General features: G+C 36.5%; 1 protein-coding gene across 10 annotated transcripts in view; it reads right to left on the bottom strand.

Moving 5' to 3' along the window:
* Position 1: 1 nt before the first annotated feature.
* LOC121601096 (protein kinase C-binding protein NELL2-like) overlaps positions 2-25,261 on the bottom strand; it is a 120,002-nt gene continuing 94,742 nt past the window's right edge. For 5 of the 10 annotated variants that reach the window (XM_041929905.1, XM_041929904.1, XM_041929906.1 and 2 more), the window contains 7 exons: positions 19,895-20,050; positions 19,128-19,388; positions 18,899-19,064; positions 11,589-12,024; positions 11,267-11,518; positions 9,327-9,347; positions 2-6,627 (listed from right to left, as the gene is read on the bottom strand). In XM_041929905.1, the coding sequence (XP_041785839.1) occupies positions 5,839-6,627; positions 9,327-9,347; positions 11,267-11,518; positions 11,589-12,024; positions 18,899-19,064; positions 19,128-19,388; positions 19,895-20,050 (2,081 nt within the window). In that variant the 3' untranslated portion in view covers positions 2-5,838. Of the gene's footprint in view, positions 6,628-9,297; positions 9,348-11,266; positions 11,519-11,588; positions 12,025-18,898; positions 19,065-19,127; positions 19,389-19,894; positions 20,051-25,261 lie in introns of all 10 variants that reach the window. The other 5 variants (XM_041929911.1, XM_041929908.1, XM_041929907.1 and 2 more) reach the window with 5 other exon arrangements.

The raw sequence follows: 25,261 nt of genomic DNA, 5'->3' as shown, positions 1-25,261 counted from the left end.
TTTTCCTATCCTTTTTTTGCAATATATGGTACGCGGTTTCCCAACGTACGGTAATTTCAATATTCTTTCCCAATTAAAGTATTCCAGTTTGGCTTTCACATCAGTTGTGCGAGATTTTCGTTTCATAGTAGTGGCTGTTTTAATTGTTTTGTACAATCATAACATCGAATTTAAACCAAATTTCATACAATTCAAATTGTTAGTTGGTTCCGTAGTTTAATAGGTTGTCAATAAATGAAATAAAACTACATATTTATAGTTTGGGAAGTGAAAAAAACAATCAGATTGTTAGTAATCTGCAACATATAGTCAGTCATAATACGTAGACAAACATCTACTATTATATGAGTCATGCAAGAAAGATAGCAACATAACATTCCCTTTTTTACAATATATTCATATTTCGGTTTGATTGTTGGCTTAATTGTTAAAAACAAATCCATCACACACATTTAAACTCTAGTGCCACGCCGATTGCATTGCTTACATTGATTTGGAAAATAATGGTTTTACCTTTATATACACCCACACCGATCGCCGTATATTTCTGCGCGTGCCTTTTCTGCTGGTTCAAATATAGTGGCTCTAGTATTTGTCAGCAACATAACACACAAAAAAAAAAAAACAAAATAATAAATAAACAAATTATTTTAAATAGCATGTATCGACCATGGTACATAGTTACAGAGGATTTTATTATTAACAAAAAAAAAGGTCAATTGAGGCCGTATTAGTGAGTAATGTGTAAAGGATAACGGTAAACGAAATTGGAAGTTGAAACAATATATGATAAAAAAACCAATCGATTTAATGTATCTTCTTTTCTTTTGGATCTACGGGTGTGTGTGTGTGTGCGCGTGTGCTGACGCGTATAGACAGCTATCGAAATGCTTCAAAATGCCCACATTATTATAGACAGTCATACAAGAGGTTTATTTCTTTGCATTTGTGGGTAGTATTCCGTGTTTAGCTTATTGCTTTTATGATGCTTGAGTTTGCATTATTTTTTAAATAGTTTTGTTATTTCCGGTACCTGATTTCATTTTAAATCGATGTTTAGTTCTGACAACATGTATCGTTGGTTGCTTTTATTTTATTATGGCAAATTGAGTTTATTTGGTAGATTTGCTAAGTCCTTATGTATTTTTGCAGTGTGTGTGTGTGTGTGTGTGTGTGTGTGTGTGTGTGTATGTGTGTGTGTTTCATAAAATTTAAACTAATGCAGTGAATTTCCTTATGGTTACATTTTTCATTCTACTTTTCAATTCGTTTAAGTTTCTACTACTTTAATTTTCTTACCATTCATTAAATTTCTATGCCTTCTTTGTTGTTTACTATCTATGTACATAAGAATCTCTTAGCTATTCTAAAAGTTTTTTAAACTAGACTAAGCATAATAAGTTACAATATATAAGCTATTTATGTATACTTAATATAGTCCTTATATTTGATATATCGGTATACATAACATATAACGACATACAAATACATATATCTCCCCACTTTAAACATACTCACTAGCTTTCACTATCGTTTGTGAAAAAAATCATGTTTGTCATATTTATCATTCTCTGCACATTCAATTGGTTCATTAGGATTTTAACGACGATCAAAATTTAGATTACAAGTGATGCCAAATTAAGATAATTTTAATAGCTCTATATACAGCAAAACTAACAACATTGAAATGCGAACATGCAATATAAAAATCTTAAATAACCAGAAACATGATGAAAAAGTATATCAAATTTATGTTGCTCATTTCGCTTTTTGGATCGCTATCTTACGAGGAAATATGCAACATACTACACTTTATTTGTATATAGCGGCGTCTTTAGTATCTTCTTTTAGAGACTTAGTTTAAAATTGTTATGCTTGATGTAGTTAATTTGCAGAACTATTTCCCTATTAATTACATTTTTTTTCATTTAGCTATTTTTTCACTGAAGATTCTTCTGGCGCTCAAGTACTTGTTGCAGCTTCATCGTAATAAACACATATGGTACTATGTATAAAATATGTTCTTACTCTCGTAAGCATAACACATTACAATACTTGAATGCTTGCGACGTTCCTATTTCAATTCAAACTATAAAAAATGGGATTATGCACACATTTTCACAAAGTAGCACGATAATTCATATGAATTTTAGATGACTTGAACGGAATATAGTATTACATCGCATTCGTTGTAATATGCATATTATTACAAAATATTATTGTCAAACAAAAACCAGATGATGCAACTATTGGTCATTGTTTGTTATTCAATGCTGCTGTTAGCTTAGTCCGTTAAATTTTTTATCGTAAAACTCATCTTAATCGTGTTCTTAGTTGTCTTATTCTTCCAAACGATTTTTCATGTGAAATCCGCTTAATTCAATCGGAGGTTTACTGCTTTTCATATTACAGTTAGCTCTTGCATATCGCATATTGGAACCGATTAATGTTTGCACGTTATCAACATCGTCTTTTCGGAAAATTTCATTCCAAGACGTCACTAAATACATCGTTCTGTCATCTTCTCTAAGGCTCATTCGTACAATGTTAAAATACTTGATTTCGTAAATGTTATGTTTTCTTCAATAATAGGAAATAAATTTAGTAAAACTTACAAACTAGCCATGCTGGCCATTTTGTGCGGTATCGATGACCCAATAATATAATATTAGGACCGCGTGGTTACAACATGGTTCGGTTACTAATGGGGTGCTTCACTTTCCAGTGTTTTGTTATATGGAGTTGACGGCTTAAATCAAGTCAACACTTCATAAAAACCACACGCCAAACTCATTTCCACGCAAACACGCCTTAAGTTTTTAGCCTAGACCAGAGATGTCAAACTGGTGGCCCGCGGGCCAAATGTGGCCAGCGAGTTCTTTTGGTTTTGCCCGCGACTGCTTGAGCCAAATTTTATTTGAAGAAATATTTCAGCTTCTATAGTATATGTCAGTCAATTTCGGACTCTTAAAATATGAAAGGATTTTCAACTTAGAAGGTTACTCAATGAATTTTCAGATCATGCATCATCATCAAACCAAACATGGTTATTTTAATGAAACTGAGCATTCAATTCCGCACAATTTTAGTGAAATTAATGAAAATTATTTTATACCCTTTCCGATGATTAAATTTGTTAGCCAAACAAATATTTGATAAACATTTCTTAAAAGAAACAACTCACGGTTTAGTTTCAACCTCATACAAAATCCTGAATGTCTTACTCATATGTATGTCGTTTAGGAATATTACTTTTTTATTGTTAAGCCATCAATCAAGGCACTTGGCGTCCAATTAAGCAATTTCTATTAGAAAACAGACTTGTAAAAATTAACAAAATCAACCAACAGGAATTAAAATCGCAAGCTTTGACACTTTTTTGGTATATTGTTTTGGAAAAGTTTGACCCTTCTTAGAACATTGAAACTAAATTGGTCGAACTAAAGATAGAAATTTATATTTCTGCATAATGTTTAGAAATCAGAAGAAATAAGACGTCGGCACAAACACGTGTTACTTTTGATAGAATGTTACAAACGATCTCTATCAGGCTTTCATCAGGCTATCAAGACCAATGTGATTAGATAAACTACAGGTGACTCTGATTTTGGTCGCTATAATGAATGAAGATTTCTATGAAGATTGGCAGGAAGGGAATAACGGGTACTAAGGACTTGTATGACATCTTCCTCTCCTCTGTAAAGATCTGAACTGGACTGAACGAGTTGTTGTAATTTACGGACTTAAGACAGCATCAAAAGTAAGAATTCGCTACTTTAATTTCAGCTCAAAAATATTGATAATCAAAATGAAATTGAAGGTTGATATTGGTACCTTTCATTACAAAATTTACTGCTTTGTATTGGAACTAACGCGTTAGTCATAGCCAGTTTTTGCACATTATTTTTACGTACTTGTTAGTTGCCATAAAACTATGATGCAAATGTTGGAAATATCAGAGGCCTATGACCAATTGAAAGTAATCTGCTACAGCTAAACTTAAGTAACGGAACTATCATCTCAAAATAAAAAGAGCGGTTAATGATCTGATTTTGTATCATATCATCATATCATATCATATATCATGTAAAAAACTAGGCTGCAACCCGTGCTACTATTTTCAGTGGCATTTTGTCCCGCAGGCTCATATGAGTTTGACATCGCTGGCCTAGACTAGTTGATTAAGATTAAAGAGTAAAAATACGCCGATTTGTTTTGTTGCATGTTCGATGTATGTAGCTTATGTATGTTTTTTAGCTACTGCATAAATATTTTGTCCAAGAAGGTTAAAATTTTTTTAAATCGATATTTCAAAATGTGTTAATAGCACTGAAATTCATTTCAAATAGAAAAAAAACGAAATAAAACGATTTTGAAATGTATCTTTTTTTGGTTCACATTTGGCGAAATCCAAAATGGCCAATCTTGGCAGTTGGCAAATAGGTATGGAAAATACAACCTGAATGATGAATAATGCTCCACTGATAGGCTGACATTTAAGTTTTCTAATTTATAATAGAAAAGGGGTCATTATTGAAAAGTATAAATATTAGTACTGCCTAAAATCGTCTATTTAGAATACTTGTGTGGATAAGGTTGGCTTGTATCTATCGATAGCAAATATGTTGTCTCCAATCATTCAAACTTAGATTAATAACTGAATAACAAACAAAATCAGAATACGTAACTCTAATAAATAATTATCGTTACAGTTCCCTTCCGTACATGACTAGAACCAAGCAATTTGTTGAAAACAGTGACTGATGTGCCACAATTTGTTAAACTACCTACTGGAACTATTCCTTTTTTATATTTATTTTTATTCGAATGGCGCAAAAATACTTCAACTGTGTGGAAAGATAGTACAGGTGCCTACTAACCAAGCTAACGAACACATAGTAATAGTAATGTAATCCGCAACTCATTGAAATGTATGCCAGAATAGTTTTCTTGTTTATACATCCTCCGCTGTTTATAGCTTCCAACAAACTTATATGAAACGTATGTTGAAACACATAAATGTGTCTAGCACTCGTAACAGTGTATCATATCCATTTTGAAGTTGTTTTAAGTTTTCACCTTAATCCAGACCAACGTCAACGATTATGTTGCTAATGTCAGTTTGTGATAATGATTTTTTTTAAATTAATTTACAAACTTCAAAACATGTTTGACATACTTTGTCCTGTGGCTTTAAAATTGGTTTTCAGCTTCTTCGTTTGTTTAATTGCGTCTGTTTATTATTTGTTTATATGTCTGAAGGCGGAGTTGAGGAGGAATCATTCTTAGAATGTTAATGTTAATTCTTAGGAGGCCATACAACTATTGTTAATGTTGAAAGCGTTGAAATATATTATTAAAGGTGGTTCAATAATTAATCGAATTTTCAATTTTGAATTGAAGACATGCTTTTTTCTTTGACCTGACTTCTTTTTTTAAGACGGCTAAGCTGTACTGCTATTATTTTTCTCCATAAAATTGACAGTAAAATTAAACAGCGATTGATTTGTTTGGTCGAAACAATCCAAGAGTGTTAACTAATGATTAATACTTTGGGTACTGTACTTTATGTTATTCCGTTTTTTAGACTTTAAAATTTTGCTTGTGAAAACCCAAAAATATCATAATTTATCGTAGCATTCATCAATGTTAAATTAAATGCGATACAGTTTTCAATTATGTGCGTATGATATCATATACATAAGTTTCTCGAAGTAGCTCCAACGACATGAATTATGATAAATTCGTTTTGCCGAAAATTTTCGGTAAGATAGTAAAATAATTTTGGAATAGATTTGGCTTGCGTTCGAATTAAAGGGCTGTTTTGCGAAAATAACTTCATCCTCGTTCACTACGCTTCGTGTTACGGCGGCTTCTTGTTGCTACATCAGTTTCCAAACCGCTAATCGAATCGATTAACGGTAACTTTTGCAAAAAAGGTTGTTTATTATGTATTTTTGTTAGCTGGTCCTGTGTCGTTGCTGAAGATGTAATGCCTGTTCGTTGTTTTGTAGCAGATGAGAAGTGATTTGTATAATTGTTATGTTCTTCTGAGTTACTATTGCGTGGTGTATTTTGTGTATACGTTGTTGCCGGTAGGGAGATTTCTTTACTGGGTTCTGCTTCAGTACCAAACGAAATTTCTGATTCGGATGAAATTGTAGGTACAGCCATACCTGCATGTACAATTGCGTCTTGCGCTGTTTTACTTGCAGAGTGTGTGGGCGAGGCAATAACTAATTTTTCATCAACGGCCGTTTGTTCTGATCCTCGGTGCTGCGTACTACTAATTGTGCTGCTTCCATATTCTGCCACACTAAATGACGCCTCCCATGTAATGGTTGCGTCTGTTGGTTTTGTTTTGCTGCTTCGATCAAATCGGATAATATTTTCTTTTGATAAACTGTTGGCCATCGGTGCCCTGTGAGGAAAACGATAGCTTTGTTGCTGTTGTGGGTGGTGGTGGTGGGGCACCAACATCTTTGGAGTCGTTGTTTGCGATGATTTACGATTATAAGTGCTAGAGTTGAGCCTATTGTTCGCATGATGCTCTTCCACCATTCGCAGTGCACCGCGATTGTCAGCAATACTGCAATTATCGTCGTAACGGCAGGAGATTTTCCCGTTCTGGGTTGTGATAGCATGTTGATTTTCGAAAATATGGCACACGGTGTTGTCGATGTCAGCGGTATTCCGATGAAAAGTTTGCCGTATTTCAACACGTGTTCAAGAACGAAGGATTGGTGATTGAGTTGAGATGTTCGAGAATTGGTTAGATTTGTTGAAATGCAAAACAATGTTTAGTTTAATAAGTGCATATAGCGCATGACGCGAATAATTTTGTTGGTTTGAAAAGTGTGCATCGGTTGAGTTGGAATGACGATCGGGTGCGGGTGTTGATTAATTATCAAATTGTTTGGAATCAGATATACAAATTAGTGCAAAAATACCAAAGTAAGATTAGAGTAGGGTTTCCGATGTAAAACAAAGAAGTTAACGGTGTGGTCCATAATTGGTATAGTAATTTTATCCAGATCGTTGATTTGCATTGAATATTTGTGTAGTGTTGTGCAGCAAGCAGTTTTAGTGATTATATGTTGAAAGTTTTTTGATCGACGATTTTCGTGCATGTGTTGATTGTGTTGAAAACCCCCAGAAAGGTGAAACACACGGTGATGTAGCATTTGGAAAAGGAAAGAATAAGATAACAAATTAAAACAGAATTAACATAGAGAATGTCATTTTTACGATTACACTCGTATCAAGCAATTATTCTACAAAACTTATTGATGCTATATTGGTTTATGGAATATTAAAGAACTTTTTTTCAATACATAACTACGCAACATATCGTAGATAACAATCGTTTGATGTTTTTTTGTGTTATTGCCATTAGCCAATAAGTGGATTTAACGTAAGTGGAAAGGTTGAGTATAGTTTAGCTTACGTTGGAAGAGCATTGACTCTTACTATACCATTTTTTCGTTTAAATATTTTGTGTACGAATTTTAGTTCTTGAATATTTCTGTTCTGTTTTTGTAATGTTCTATACAGTTATAGTCTGATTGCTATAAAGCTTTACATTTCATTGTATCGAATGGAGTGAACATACTAGCCGTGCAGTTATACTTAAACCATGCATTTTATATAAATTATATTATACACATTCTAATAATATTCAGCGTCTATAGGGTTTAAACTACAAACACATGATACGAAAGGTGCATTAGGTAATACTGAAAAGAAGAAAAGAAAAAAAAACGGAAAATAATAATTTTTTTAATAAATTCATCCATAAATTTAAAACAAATGGATGAACATAATTCAACAATCGAACGAAGATTGTAAAAAATGCAAGCTGGCACACATATGGTATTTTCGAGAGATGTACTTTTTGAATATTAATATACAAATTATAAAATGTTAAGCAATACATCAAGGCCGTTCATCTTGAATAAAAAATAATGATAAAATTATGAAATAAACAACTGAAAGGATTGCAGCACAAATTTATTATGACTTTTATTTATTTTTTATTTATCATGATTCATATTATCATATTATATCATATTATTATCATATTATTTTTTATTATGACTGTTAAACGTATACAAAAAATAAGTATTTTGTATACGATTTTTTCGGTTCAAAATGGCCTTTAAGCCACTTTTTGAAGCAACCACTGGTGATATAAAAACGGGAAACGTCATAAAAATAATATATCATATAAAACAAATTACCTACAGTGATTTTAAAATGTTAATGTTAAAGAGTCCATAACTATAAAAAACCACCACATTAAAATTAAGGATGCTTTTGAAAAAACTAAATGTGCTTTCACACTCACGCTATCGTATTACGTCGTTAGTGTAGGATGTTTTTGTTTAACTGAACTTAATCAAATCATATAAATAAAGCAAAATATTTTCTGATCTGTAGAATATCAACTCATTTAAGTAAGGACTTTAAAAAATCAAACATTTTAGATAAATATGAAAGTTGTGCTCATTCACAAAGTACACGTTAATGTAAATTTTTATATTGAATGCAAAATAAAGTTTGTCTTGTAACGACATTTCGATGAAATTAATTATTTAGATCGAATGTGTAAAAAAATGAGAACAATATATCGTAAAAACCGGAGTGACGTAAATGAATAATCTATACATTGGCATATGTTCTTACGATTGCGTACATCAATCCATACATGAGCATATTTGCAGATTATTGCAGAGGGTTAATGAAGTGCAGGTAATGTTCTACTGCATGTTCGGCATTATGTAAATATTTGTTTGATTTGTGACTGAAAAGATATAACTTGCAAACTCTTACATAGCTTTTGATGTCAAACATATAGTTTATATTGATGTATTTTATGTTTAGGAGATAATTGAGTGAACAACAATAAATGTAGTGGAAATTTTAGTTTGCATCCTGTGTTTATGAAATTTGGGCTTTGTTTTTGTAGGGCTTGCAAGCTATTACTTTGATTTATCAAAGTTAGTGTTTTCGTATATTTGGTTAATTCAGATGATATCTGCTCTAGTGGAACATGGTTACTGCACATTACTGCAGGATGCTTAAACTCATGATTGAAAAATTATGCAAAAGGTAGCCAAACTATAAATGTTGGCAAACGACAGCATAACCATAATAGTATGAAGTACCAAAAAGTTATAGTAAAGAAAAGTACAGCTTTAAAACAAAATCACATAATAAACAAATAAACAACAGAAGAAACAACCGAAATCATACAATTAACTCGAATGTTAGTGTATTAAAGAGTGATTTTTTTACCGATGCACACAACACGCGGAATTGCTCACCAGTAGGGCACAGTAGGGGACCTGGAATGTAATTTGTTCGCAGGTTACAGGGTTAAATTAGTTTAGTCATGTATTTTATAATAATTGTTATGATATTAGAAATACAAGATCAGTATGAAATATACAGAAATAAGTTCTAGCTAGCGATGAATATACAGAACTACTTAATTTATCCGTAAACAATTTATCAAATCAACAATATATCATCATTTTTCAACATCAATAAATAGAGTGAAGCTTGATGTTGAGTGGAGCTTGAAGTGGTATTATTATATGTTGAAGTTTCGAATTGCTGCAATACATTATATTAATATAATACATACAATACAATACAATACAGATTTCTCAATCAGCCAGACGCAATCGCACGATAAAACGCGTGTTGAATGTACTCATACGTAGGATGTTTCAAAATTAAATAATGCATGTAGGTGTACTACGTACATATAAACCAATCGTTTCGATGCACATACAATATTGTTCATCGTAAAATTTCATTTAAAACGTACATGATAAATTTGATTAGCATTCCTAATTTAGTGGCCATTTCGTGAATCCGTTAAAGCGGGCAAACTTTACAATGTAACAAAACGTTTTACGATGCAAATAAATCTAAACTATATCTACAATGGCTGGCATCATTGTTTTGTTGAGAAACGTTGACAAATTTATCACCGTTCACATATCAATGTAACTGTTGCAAATGGTATACATTAATCTCACAACCTTTGATATGCGTCAATGTTCATCGGTCATAAATATGTCCTAAAGGCTGTTTCTTAAAATTTATTTTCTTAAAAATTAAATTTCTTTAAATTTCTTAAAAAGATACTTGAGTACTCGCAACTGCACGTCAACCACAATGTATAAATACGCGTGCATGTTCCTAGATTAATGCTCGGCAAACTTTATGGCCAAAAAAGTCAAATTCTACAAAAATAATCTTTCACTTCCACGAATAGAGCCAAATCAATAATCCAAGTACAACAATTTGTGAATGTTCTATGAATTATATGAAGGGAAGAGAGCCACCATTAAAGCTGCATTTATTCAATGCATTTTTTTAAGGGAGCAAAAAAAAAACTAACTTTATCCTTCACCGAATTTTTAAGGTACAAATTTGATATTTTAATTTAGGAATCTAGTTTAAACTGTACCATCTAAAACATGGTTAACTACGAAGTAAATTTTATCATACTAACAGTGGAGAAACTTATCATGAAGTTTTAGAACCGTTACGACATAGCTTGATTATTACGCCAAATAATCGAAAGCAAAAAAAAGAACAATTTGAAGCAGTTTATAGATGAAACTATTGCAATGTACATACTGGAAAGAAGATCGCAGGAAACAGGAAACAGCGTTTATTAGATTTACAGGCAATACACAAAATAGAATGCTATTACAAGTAATTCATCCTCATGCAAAGTATGGGTTATGGATGATTAAGAATGATTTTAGTTGAATAAGATGCATGTATGAGTTAATTATATAATATTAACCTTCGAAAAAGGGCCACAAATATATTTAATACCCATGATGCTATAATGTTGTTTGTTGATTTGGATTGATGTTAGATCAACCTGGGATCGTGGCCTTGCAAATGCAAATTCAGTATTTTTAATTTGTTTTGCTTTGCTAATGGATTAGTATCATGTTAATCAGCAAAAAAAAACTGTCCTTGTACAGGGTCAAGCAATACTAATATTAAACACAACATGTATTAGAGAATGTTGACTCCACAGCAAATACAGTAAAATGTAGTTTTAGTCCTAACGGTGTCTGTATTGATTGTTTTCGCCAATATTAACATCTAAACTTGGACTATTTAGTTTCTTTATCAATCTTAAACTACACAAAATAATGGGAAGTATTAATATATGTGGCTCAGGCAGGTACTGCGAATCTAAAACATATTACGGCGAGAAGTCGACACTTACCTTACAGGAACAGGTTGTGCAATCTCTGGACGGATATTTAAATGGTCCAGGTGGGTATACGTGGTTTTCGTATAAACATGTTGTTCCGATACCGACGCCTTCACTGCTACTACTGGTTATTAGTTTGGTAAGGTTCTCAAAACCACACCTATCGTTAGGACATCGGGGACAACAATCTGCCGGTCCGGCCGGCATAGGATTATCACATATTAGAGGAGGACATTCAAGATTCCAGCAGTCAAATTCGCCGTACTAAATAGTTCATGAGAAAATATATATTGTAATCAATTATTGTTTTCGCTTGCAATGACCTTGTACCTACCAAACATTCACACGTTTGACATTGATATATCCACTGTTCGCCACTGCGGAACGTGACATGTTTGAGCTCCTGGTGTTGGCAAGATTGTTTCGGATCGCATTGCGGACAACATAGTTCACTCACGACCCCTGGACGCCATGTTGAACAGTTGCATGGAGGTTCCACACAGCTTATAACGCCTTTCGTACAGGTACATATTTTGCATGGCGCATTGCTGGGGGATACCTTGTCGCCATCTTTCAGTTCACGATCTTCGAACATACAGCTTAATCTACAATCCGAATCGCCGTCGATCGGACATTCACATGTGAAGTGCCCTGGTGTGTTTACGCACCGGGCCGTTGGGTGACAGCTGTGCGTATTGAGGTAACACTCATCTATATCTACACAATCCTTGCCTTTGGTTTCGAATCCAGCCTTGCATTTGCAGAAGTACCTATATGTAATTAGTAAATTCAGTCAAATTGTTTACAATATAAATCCTACAAAGGTACAGCTTTACGTCAAAATTAATTTCGATTCAAGTGCTTATCCATCTGGTTAAGGTGTCTAGATAGACTACAGGTGGGTGTTTAGCTGTAATTTCGGTAGCCATGAAGGATTGAGATTTCTATGGAGATTGGCAGATAGGGAGTTAGGGTTGCTAAGGACTTTGTATGAATTGCTTAGTAACTTTGAACTCCTTAGCTGTTATATGAAAATTTGTCAAAGTTAACTGGACACTGTGGACCCGGGAAACCTGTAGTAATTTATGGGCCTTGCATCTGGTATATACATATTCTAACGCACCAAGGAGCATCAGGCTTCATGAGTAACACCGTGGAAAAATTTAGCAATTTCATAGAAACGCCATCGAGAGAGTTGCTGATATAAACTACATCTTCAAAGTTAATATCTCCCTCATTTGCTCTGTGGCTACGGTGAAATATTCAATGCGCTTTTTATTTTTTGATCGGGGTTTCAGAATTTTACTAAAGTTCTTGACAATTTGATGTGAGAAAAATTATGTTTCTACTTATCAATACATTGTAGCATACAATGTTGAATTAGTATCTCAAAAATAAAAATAATTAGATTCAATTATCTTTATCCAACTGCCTTTGAAAAACAATAAGAATTCAATAGTGGAACGTTTTTTAATCTTTTTTTAGTTGGCATACTTTTTAGTTGAACGCTTAATGGTCAGCTGACAGTTCAACTAAAAAGCATGCATTTGTATGGAAAAATCGGTTTTTGAAAAACACACAAAAATCTCATAGCTTGCCGAGAAAAAAATTGATTTGGTTGGTGCTTACAGACACCGCGTAAAAATTTCAGGTCAGATTTCGGCAGCCTTGTTAATTTGTTCAATCTTCACACCATTGTGCTGCACTTGCTGAAATTTCGTAGTGACAAAATTAAAATGTATCAAACATTAAACATGAACAATTTTTTATGTATCAAACTTTATGAAACATGAGTGAACATGAACTGAACGGACTGCCATCCTGCGCATCTACAAAAACCTCAATATGATTTTTTTCGACACTTTTAATTGCTATCAATTACTGAAAAATACGGCCGAAGCCGTAATAATGTGAATCTAAATAAATAAATAAAAAATACTGAACAATCAGTAATATGAAAATGGAAATACTGTGATTTCAGTAAACAAGCTGTCATTTTTGACAGTATTCAAGATTATTGAACGGTTTAGTAAAACACTTTAACTGAAACGATTACTAAACTTTCAGCTTAAAACATTACTGAAGTTAGAAAAAAATAGTGTATTGAGACTTAAAGTTACCGATGGTTACCGATTTTTTTTAATGAACGTGTAGCCAATGTTGTATAGAAAAAACACCAAACATTTAATAAAGAATGGGACACAAAAAGTATTTTATTTTGAAATACTAAAAAAAAATAATTTGAAATGAACGTATCACAATTGTCCATCGATATATCAAGATCCAATTTACGCATTAAGGAAATCATAACGCTTTAAACACGATTAATTCCACATAAATCCACTATTTTAGGTTTTTGCAGCACTAGTTGAGCAGATATGGAATTACAGGAAATCCCCGAGATTCACGGTACCTTTGAAACCGTTTTATCCAATATATATGCATTCGATTCGAAGATATGCGGTTTTCTAAATTTGACAGTTCTTTGAGAAAATAGTACTGATTTGACACATACATTGTCAATCGCAAAATAAATTCCTTTCTGGCCGAGTTTTATAATTCTTTCAAGAAATTTAGGTCTTTTTAGGCCGTCCACAAGGACAGAGGAGGCGTGGTAGGCCCAAATTGTGGTGGCAAGATGGCGTGGAGGCGTCCGCCATTAAGGCCGGGATAACGGACTGGCAGACGAAGGTGCGAGACCGTAAGCGGTTTCGGATACTCCTGAAGCAGGCCAAGACCGCAAAGCGGTTGTAATATGAGTAAGTAGTTGCCGAATAAGTAAGTAAGTAATTCGTCGACTTTAATTTGTCAAACGTTAATCCGATGAAACAAATTTATTTATGCTCCAAGTTGATTATGAAAACTCGACGATTACGGACAACTGTCGCTTTCTTCTTGGTAGTATGAATATTAACGGATTGTACCTTCTTCTTTCTTCTTTTGGCTGAACAACCGTTGTCGGTCAAGGTCTACCTGTACCACTTGTGGGGTTGACTTTCAATGACTTTTGGATTACCCCCCATAGCAGGATAGTCAGTCCTACGTATGGCGGCATGGTCTATTTGGGGCTTGAATCCATGACGGGTATGTTGTTAAGTCATACGAGTTGACGACTGTACTATGAGACGCATTGTACCACATTCTTCTTCTTATTGTTTGGCACAACAACCGTTGTCGGTCAAGGCCTGCTTGAACCCACTAGTGAAGTGAGCTTGGCTTTCAGTGACTTAATGTTACCATAGCAGGATAGTCAGTCCTACGTATGGGAGCACGGTCTATTCGGGGCTTGAACCGATGACGGGCGTGTTGTTACGTCGTACGAGTTGACGACTGTACCACCAGACCGTTACCACATTCACAAAATACATAATGCGTCGAATAACTACCTTGATTTGATTTTTGTGTGTGATGATATCCTGCAACAATGCTCTCCACCGGCAATATCACCCTTTCCCATAGTTGCAATTGATTGCCATTATCTACCTATAGAGCTGTACTTGCCGAACGGCTTAGCCAAAGGACAACGTTATCAGTTCCCATCATCATATCAACAATCAGGCATGCTCAACGAGAGTCTAATTTACTTTTTGCTTCTATATGATCTACTGCAATCCTCTGAATGGTCATTCCTTGATGGAAACCCGAACGTAAACCATGCACTCGATTTACTCAACCGGAAATTTACAGAACGATTATCTGCCTGTTGCCCTATAAAACTTTCCGTCCGCGGCACAGTCTACTGTGGACTAATTCTCAATTAAACCACTTAAATCGAAACAAATCATCCTGCTATCGGCTTTACCAAAACAGTGGACACAACAATCGAGATTGCGGTTCATCACTGCACACAATATACACCATGCCCGTCAACATGTATTTTGACACTCTACAAATCGCTAGTTAGATCCATCCTACAATACTCCTCAGTAGTTTGGTGCTCATCGTCCTCATTATGGTCGAATAAGATCGAGTCAGTGCAGAAGAAATTCTCCCGTTTATTGTTACGGTTTACATCCTGGCGTAACGTGACAGTGAGAACTCGCTATCATACCCATTGTTTAATTTTTGGACTCGAGTCTCTCCCTACTCGTCGCGAAATGGCGCAAATCGCTTTTTTGAGAAAATATATCCTAAGAGTGGGGCCCTTTCCGTTTTAAGTTCGTAGGCTGAAATTTCAGCCTGTCAGCTGTTTGCAATGTATAGCAGTTTTCGAGCAGCTATCTAAGTAGGTATAACATACAGGTGGGCTTATCCCAAGGTGTATGATTTTATGTATGATAGCCGGTCTCATGGTACAGTCGTCAACTCGTACGACTTAACAACATGCCCGTCATGGGTTCAAGCCCCAAATAGACCGTGCCGCCATGCTATGGGGGGAAATCAATAAGTCACTGAAAGCCAACCCCACAAGTGTGTTGCCAGGCCTTGACCGGCATCGGTTGTTGAGCCAAAGAAGAAGAAGAAGTATGATTTTAGGCTGATTTTTATCGTTTCTGCTTCTGAATGAAGATTTTAAGTGTGTTTTGTGTATTCGTCAAGCCTCCAGAAAGCTTGTTTGAGCAAAAGCTTTCACCCGTACTGTCAAAAAGTGATGTTCAAAATTAGTAATAAAAATGCTATGAAACCACCTGGACCACATACACTTTGATTCTAGATTCCACCACCTGATCTATTTAATGTACCTTGGGGTAAATGTAAACAACACCGTGTTTTCGAGTAGGTACTCGAATCTAATTCTAGCTTAGAGGCTTGAATATTCTAGTCTGAAAATTGCAGGCTAGTTTTATGTGTGGTTTTGCATGGAGTGTTTACATGATTTCAGCATCCAACTGTCAAATTCCATACAAAAAGCTGACTAGAATTGTGAAGGGCCCCAGTGATAGATTCACCGGAACTTTTAGCTAGAGTTAATTTCAATGTACCTGACTTTAAGAAACTATAGGCTTTTAAGAGTTGACCAAATTAGACATGCATATAGCGATAACGAACCTATGACTGCGATGGCTATCAGATTCAATGCACATTATGACTCTTTTGACTGGAACTCCTAATGTTACCCTGTATGTCTTGTTGTAACACTCTTTGTTATTTATTTTGTGCTGATGTTACAATGTATCGTGATGCTTTATGTTATTTATTGCTACCCTAGACATCTAAGATAGTTTATCAGTGATAAGGCCCCAATGATGACCAGATAAGATCAGTGGTAAGGCGCCAATGATGACCAGTAACGTAACAAATACAAATAATCAAATAAATAAACATAGTAGGATAGTCAGTCCTACGTATGGGGGTACGGTCCATTCAGGATTTGAACCCATGACGAGCATGCCATTAGGTCGTACCAGTTGACGACCGTACCACCAGACCGGCAGGATTAAGTACAGGTGTCCCCCGAGATACGACTGTATTTGGGACCGAAAAAATGTCCCAAAGCAAGGCGTAAGTCGAAAAAGTCGTATGTCGAATATCTATGAATACTAAGTTTATAACCGAATTTGAAGAGTTGGAATTTATGATATCGTGCATTTTATTTGAAATAATGTTCGATAATGTAATAATTATATTTTAAAAGCCGTACACAATATAGATATTCAAGATAGGGTAATTGTGGAATCTTTGGAAATGTGTGTATAACGATTATCAGCCCAGAAATTCAAAAAAATACATCAATTTCTTGTCAATGACAACTTTTAACTGTCAAAATCAAAATCGTCGTATCTGCGAATCGTCGTAACTCGAGGGGGTCGTAACTCGGGGGACGCCTGTATTTGGTATTCGTAATAACAGTTCATAAAAATGCGAACAGTGTAATGATTGATATTTATACATTTTGGGGACTTTTAAGCAAACTAGGGGGCCCATTTAGATCCCTCGCTTAGGGCCCTGAGATGGATAAATCCGCTTCTGTCCCCAACAAACATTTGTACAGTATAACCTCACTGGTTAGGTAAATATACAACTCAATAGTAGTGTTATTATCTAAACAACGAGATAGACAGAAGGAAACACGGGCATGATAGTCATGGAGTTATGCAGCATAGCATTTGTCAGTGGCGGATTTAACGGTACGCTGACTGAGCGGCCACTGCGGACTGAGCGGTTTCGAGAGCTCTTCAATGTAGGGGCCCGTGTAAGGTAATTTCAGCATGTAGAACAGTATGTACAGAAGTCTTAGCAAGAGCTTCTGTGCTAGATAGGGGCCCCATGGATGAAGGGACTCATAAACTAAAGGGGCCCAGTAGAGGGTTCCTGAGCACCCCCCCCCCCCACCCAGCAAACCATCAAAGTGAGTTTGATTCAAAATAAAATACAGCAATTATCCGCAGTACGCGATACTCGATATACGCGAATTCGCAGTACGCGATTCCTCTAAATTTGACAGCTCCATGTGTTTTTTGCAAATATTTTAATTTTTTGAAATATGTTATGCTCTTTTTGAATTTCTTTAATGTTCTTAATGCATTTTTCATTAAATTTGTGCAAAAGATACCAATTGTATAACAAAAAACTTTAATGCAAAACTCTGTGGCGATATTTTTCAACCCTCGAACCGGTAGTGTAAACTATTTTTCCATAGGAATCCGCTATACGCGAAAACTCGAGATACGCTATTGCGCTCGGTCCCGTACGATAGCGTATATCGGATAATGACTGTACAACATTAACCCCCCCCTCCCCCCGCTCGTCAACAATAGGTTTAACGCTTAGGGCCTCCAACATCCTAAATCCGCCATTGGCCTTTGTGATGAAGTTCAGGTTGGTCCACAAAGATTTCTGATCAACATTATCCGGTGTCTTTTTTATACAAACCATTTGCGGTACGTCAAACATTCCAACTATCGATTGCGAAACCTCTACTATAATTAAATTTTATATTTTGGTTAACTTCAAACATCACAATTGTCAAACAATGTTTTAACACATTTTAACATATTTATAGTAAAATGACTTATATAGTTGTTATAACTATAAATATATGTATTAAGTCTCGAAAGCCCCTGTATAGGCCGGCATGTCCGCGTAGACGGCATGTCCGACGCCCAATAGAAGTTGTTATAACTATATTCCACGAATACAACGCGAGAATTTGATTGTCATTCAATAAAAAGATTGAGTAGGTTTAATTTGAAATAGCACAGTTTTAAACAACCCATAATAAAAAAAAGAACTGCTCCTATTCAGTGCTCCATTGGATGCGAGTTTATTAAACGTGCTGTCAGAATTTTGCATCAGTTTTGGCGAAAAACGTCGGACGACGAAATCGCACAACTGACGATATCTGTCAAATCCCATATATAATCTTTTATATGGCTCCCGAAAAAATCGCATCGGATGAAACACTGCTACGGGACTTAGGGGGTGGTATGACGAAATTTATTTTTTTATTCCGTCGAATTATCTCATCTGATTTTATCTTTCAATATTATTATGTACGTCAAACTTCTCAAATCATCCAAATAATCGTAATATAAACCGAAATAGCGTTTGACAGCAGCGTCTGATAAAATCGCTTCAGATGAGGCAATGCCACTACTCTTATCGAATTGCCAACAAAAATCATGTCGACTATAAAGCGTACAATTGTTGAATTCGTATTGTATTGCATTTTATTATTATCTGAATTTAATTTTAGTCACTTACCAGCCCGGCATATTAACGCAATCTGTCGTATCCTTACACCGGTGCAAACCTGTTGTACACTCGTCTAGATCTTTTTCACATGATTCGCCAATGTAACCCGTTCGACATGTGCAGACATTAGGCGAGCGACATTCTCCACCGTTCAAGCAGGTTTGATTGCAGACGGCTGAAACCATAATTTAATTTTAACATGTATTGGAAAACCGCATCTAATATAAAAGTAACTTACGCCTACAATCGTGTCCATTGCCCGTGTAACCTTCCTTACATTGGCAATGAAATGAGCCCAATGTGTTAATGCAATCTGCGTCCTCGTGGCAATTGTTCTCGCCAGACTTGCATTCATCCATCTCTATGCAGTTGAACTTATCTTGTCTTCGATAGCCAGGTAAACATTCGCAAATGTACGAACCAAAGGTGTTAACACATCGTGTGTTAAGATGACAGTGGTTACCATTAAGACCACCCTGTTGAGTACACTCATCCACATCTGATCGTAGTTGTTGGTGGGTAGAGAAAATATATAAAACATGTGTATAAGTTACAATTGTATAAAAGATAGAAAGGAATGATCACTTAAACGACATATCCATCCAAGTTAGATCCCAATGGTTAGTGTATTGTTTACTATATTATTTTCTCATTTTAATTTTAAAGTTGGATTTGTTAGATTACTTGTAATTTATCTTTGATTTTAAATTCGTAATAGATACTAAAACAAAGAAATCAGTAGTAGAAAGATGTTTTTAATGAATGTATTTTGTATGTATGTCTACTTATACCGTTAATCGACATTTAGTGAAGTTTATGTTTACGTGTTGTTTCTATATGGTGAATGGATTATTCGTTAAAATGTGTAGTTTATCCTCTCGCCATCTATATATTCATGAGTTTATCTATATGTTAAACAAAATTCAATTGATAACAGAATGAAATTAAAAAATTAGAATATATGTATTAGATGATCAAAAACCAAAGAAAGACACAATATTTCACCTTCTGTCGTATGCAACTGTAATGCTTGATCGTGCTTCTTTTTCTTTGAATGTTTGTTTCTGTGAGTAGAATTTTTGGGATGTTGCCGCTTATGACCGCCGCCGCCACCGCCCTGCGGTCGTTTGTGTGGCCGTACTTTTCGCCTATGTGGAGTATCTAAATTATTGAATTTATTTATTGAATTTTCTTATGACGAGAGCTTATTTGAAGGAAGAGTGTGAACTTTACACCATTTTCAGCATCGAAAATATTTGTCCTATATCCAATGAATTCCATCATTGCCATTTTCATCTATTAGGTGAAAAATCTAAACATTTTAGCTTGCTTCTATTAAAAGATGATAAAGATAAATTCCAAACTGGGGTGTGTTGGACTCCAACACTTTATAGTTTCGAATATAAAAAAATATGTCCACCATTCCTACCAACTACTGAATATGTGTTATGTAGTTGGTACGTTTTCAAGCGTTCAGTTGGGTTATCGTTCAACTATTGATTTTTGACTGTATAACCTCGCTGGTGGGTATTTTATAGTTGGGTTGCTATCCAACTAACAAGATAGCTGTTGAAAAAAGGAACACCGGCATTAATTTGTCATAGAGCTTATTAAGCCCTTGCGATGGATTTTGTATTTGTAACTACCAAGGTGGATTAAAGGTGTAAGAATTTAGAATCTAGAGCAGACATGTCAAACATACGGCAAACCCTTTGAATCTGACCCGCGAATAAGTTTGGCAGTTATTTGAATGAAACTGAAATAGATAGAAGATTAAAAGCCAGGAAAAATGGGTGTAATAATTTTTATTACTGCGAGAATGATAACTGAGAAAAAAGATTTCAGAATGCAGCCTTAATAGTTCGATTAACGAAGTGAACAGTAAGTTACTCACAGTGGCTGTTTTTGGAAAGGTATCCTAGAAGATGGCATGTACCATTTGTTTCAGTTCTTGTTTGCTGGCGGCACCTGAAAGTTGGACTCATATTTTCCCATATTTTCGTCCATTTTCTGACCTTAAGGCTTTCTGGAAAATTCGAACACCATGTATACCACTATCACTTTCTTCAATTAATGGATGAGGGTACTCTTTAGCAAGGCTTCTGAAAAAATCAGGCCGATATCTTTAAAAAACCTTGATAATCCAAGCACTTCTAAAAGGCGTAAATTTTATGAGGCCTATTAGAAGATGGTAGTCTTTTGTCGATAAAAAATGCCACAAAGCTTGCGAATATTCGACGATATAGTGCTAAAATTATTCGTTATCGTTATTAGTCATTAGCGTTGTCAAAATACAGCCAACCTAACCAACACCGCTTTCGCGGCCGTGTTTTTTTCGTGTTTTTCGTTATGACTATGCGCTCTGATAACGGTTTTTCATACATCCTGTTCAGCACGAACGGTGACAACCATTAAATTAAACTGTCATTGCTCAACAACACGGATATACGGACAGCCGGATAAACGGCGCCCACTGTAGTTTATTCTCATGATTGTACCACCTGTAAATCTTTCGGATGCCAAATGAGCAAAAGATTAAGAAACTAACTATAAAACATAAACCGAAAATATAAACCAAACTGGACCAAGGTGCCTAGATCGACTACAGGTGGGTTAGTAGTGATGGGCGACCCGACCCGCGTCGATTCGACTCGAACTTATCCGGCCGGAGGCGTTCGGGTCGACCCGAAAGGTACCAGTAGGTTCAACGATTCCATTCGCTGCAGGGAAGTATAAACGACTCCGACCCGTGTTGTATGTACTACGCAGCCGAATAGTATCATTTGGTCCGTTGAATTGGGTTACCACGGACGGATGGACGGAAAAACTTAACACATGATCGTCGCAGTAACGTTGCATTCCATTATTGCGACGACCACAGTGTGCGTGCCACTCAATTTTAAAGGCAGGCATTTGATGATAGTAGCATGCATTGCGTTTGATGATAGTGGCATGATAGTAGCATGTGGTGGCGAAACGCGATTGGAAGCAAGGTGTAGTACCAATCCAACTCCATACAATCCCAATTCGTCTGAAACAAATTGGAGATGGAGTTGATGGAGTTATTTTATATATACATGGAAATGCAGCCAAAACTCTTACAAACATTACCGGTTTTTTTTCTTAATGAAGCCCTAGAGAACGCCTGGGAAAATCTTGACCCAAATAATTTAGAAAATCTAGTGAAGAGCATGCCAAGGCGCTTGTAGTTAGTCCTAAGATTCAAAGGGGGGCACATTAAATATTAATAGTTGTTGTTTGTGTTTAATAAATCAATGTGTTGAAAATAATTCATGTGGGTACTTTTTTGTCAGTTTGATATTGATTTATTTTTTTAAAGATATTTTTGGTCTTGGTAAACCTTTGATTTTTCAGAAATTTCTCATTGCACATTTAAGAGCAAAGAACAAAGATTGTTTTAAAAAATATAGCACAGATAGATTCATTTTTAACGAAAAAAATGAGAAAAATGTAAGGCCGCAAATACACGACGCGCGTTTCCGCGCCCGCGGAAACGCGTATAACAATCCAGCCATAGAAATGAAATGTCATTCGAACGCGCTACCGCGGAAACGCAGAGATACCCAGCTGGATATCTCTGCGGAACTGTTATACGCGTTTAAACGCGCCCGCAGAAACGCGCGTCGTGTATTTGCGGCCTAAAAATATAAGTAGTGGGCACTTTATTCTGCCGGCCACTGTATATTGTTATAGTTATTGCTATTGTTATTTGAGCCTAAGGCCGCAAATACATGACGCGCGTTTCCGCGTATAACAATCCAGCCATAGAAATGAAATGTCATTCGAACGCGCTACCGCGGAAACGCAGAGATGCTCAGCTGGATATCTCTGCGGAACTGTTATACGCGTTTAAACGCGCAAAAGTCGCAACAGAGCTGTCGTCCAGTTCGGACGTGTTTTTTGAGCTCGTGACAATCCTAGTTGTAAGAACGATTTCCAGTGAAACACAGTTTGATCGTATTGTGTGTGGTAGTTCCACGCCAATACATGTATAGATGCAAAATTGGTATACGGTGCCGTATAAGGCAGAACGCGGTGTGCAGAAGAAGAGGATAAAGAAACCTCCGAATTATCTCGCCTCTCTGAAAGAGGCATCTCTTTCTCTCTCGAGGGCGAACGAGGAGAGTGCTGCCATGCCTGCGAGGAAGCGTGAAAGAGAGCTGCTGGAAGCTACACCCATGAATTCGAAGAAGAAGGGTGCGGTGATTTTTACGCCGGCTTTTGTCGACGACGGAGTTGTTAACCGTACAGGCAAAGAGAGCGAAATTTACAGGCGAGGGGCATATAGAAACAGGGAGAAGGGGTTCGGTCGAATTTGTATTGTCCGCCATAGTCGAGCGACAGTGATTTTTTCCGAATTGAGAGTAAGCGCGCGCAGCGCTCTCTCGCTTGCCTTCAAATTACACGGGACGCTCTCGCGATACAAAACAGCTGATCAGCTGATACCCCCTCCCTCCCGTTTCATTTCTCTTGCGCTGCGCTGGATGAGCGGATCAGCGGAAAACTTAAACATATCAAACTCGTTTGATATTTTAACACTTTAATGAAACTTAAGGCACAGTTTCACACATCACTAACCACAATCTTGCCACAAAACCACACATATTTTTTATTTTAAATAATAAAAAAAATCGTCACTTCAAGCACCCGCCTTACTACCTGTATGTTGTTCATGTTGAATACTGTAAAAAAGTATTGAAATAAAGTAGCATAATTTACTGAATTATCAAAGATTATTCAGTAATTACTTAAAATAATTTGAATTATCAAAGATTATCGTAGCTTTATTTCAATGCGCACAACACTTTATTAATTGAAAATACGGCCGAAGCCGTAATAATGTGAATTTAAATAAATAAAACTTAAACACTTCACATTAAATTACATCGAGCGCCCGGGACTTAGGCTAAAACGCGCGCGGCCTCACACTGCGAAGGCATGAACTGTACTGACGATATTGTGTGGTAGCAAGAAAGGGAACGCACGAGGAACACTCGCTGCACTAGTGCGAGCGAGACACCGACACCAGCAAGCCGTTACGAGAAAACCAAACTGAGCGCGCTGGTTGAAAGTGTTCGCACACAATCAAACATGTGTGATTGTGTGAGTGCAAAAACTGTGTAGAAAGCAAAACACGCTCTAGCCTCCGAGCAACGTTGTGCGAAATGCGCTGGAAATCACCGGACCCGTCAGTGTGATAAAGAACTGGGTGGTGTACAAACATGTGCAAACTGTCAGGGAAACCATAGTCCTTACAATATAAATTGCTCAACCAGAATACTTTATCTGCAAAAACGCAACTTGACGGCGCCAATACCAAAGCGCCTTATTCCTGCGCCAATTTCAACCAGATCGTCATGGGAACAACCGTTAAACTGGGTTGGACAAAACCACCGTCCTACAGGCCAGCATTTTTGCTCCTGTCCTGGATGTCCGAACCGGCAGCAACAGGTAAATCGGCCCCAGACGCATCTGCAGCCGCAGCAAAAATTCCAGCAGCAGCAGCAACGGCCGCAGCATCAGCAACAGCTGCAGCAGCAGCAACAACAGCAACGGCCACATCAGCAGCAACGGCCACATCAGCAGCAACAACTGCAGCAGCAACAACAGCTGCAACCGCCCCAGCATCCACAAGGTCAACGAAACCAGCGGCAACAGCGACAAATTCAACATCATGCGCAGCAGCATCAACAACAACCGCTCTCAGAGGTTGTGACGATGGAAACGACAGAGGAAACGATGTTCAACATCGTGACATGGGACAACAGTCCATCATCTCCACCAGTGGGCCTCATCCAGCTCCACGAAAGATCCACCGTCAACCAGCATAGAACAAACTGAATGATCTTCGATCTCGACTTGATGCTGAGGGCGAAGAAGAAGTAAAATCGCAGTTCAGCGACATTGTCCGCCTGTGGGTGGAATTTAAGCGCATCTCGAAGATGTGCCCACCAGATCAAATTCTTATGAAGATGGTCGAATTCATCACGAGCCATCTTTAAGATGATCAAGTGCGCAACATGGAATGCTTGCTCTGTCCTACCTAAACGATTGGAACTAATAGACTTCCTCCGAAATGAGGCTGTCGACTTGCTTGCGCTGACAGAAACGCATCTGAAACCAGAAAAATCCTTCTTTCTGCCGGAGCATACAGTAGTACGCCTTGACCGCCTGGATCAAACTAAAGGAGGAGTTTTGATTGCTATCCATCGATCTTTAGCATTCAAAACACTCTCCCTACCTGACACACAGCTTATTGAGGTAGTAGGGATTCAAGTGCCATCAGCCGAGGGCAACATTGATTTCGTCTCAGTCTACTGCCCGAAGCAGGCTCGTGACGCTGATGGCACA

This window comes from Anopheles merus, unplaced genomic scaffold, assembly GCF_017562075.2.
Source record: "Anopheles merus strain MAF unplaced genomic scaffold, AmerM5.1 LNR4000026, whole genome shotgun sequence".
NCBI classification, from domain to species: Eukaryota; Metazoa; Arthropoda; class Insecta; order Diptera; family Culicidae; genus Anopheles; species Anopheles merus.
Note: the sequence above shows the minus strand (reverse complement) of the source record. Positions and strands in the feature narration are given on the sequence as shown.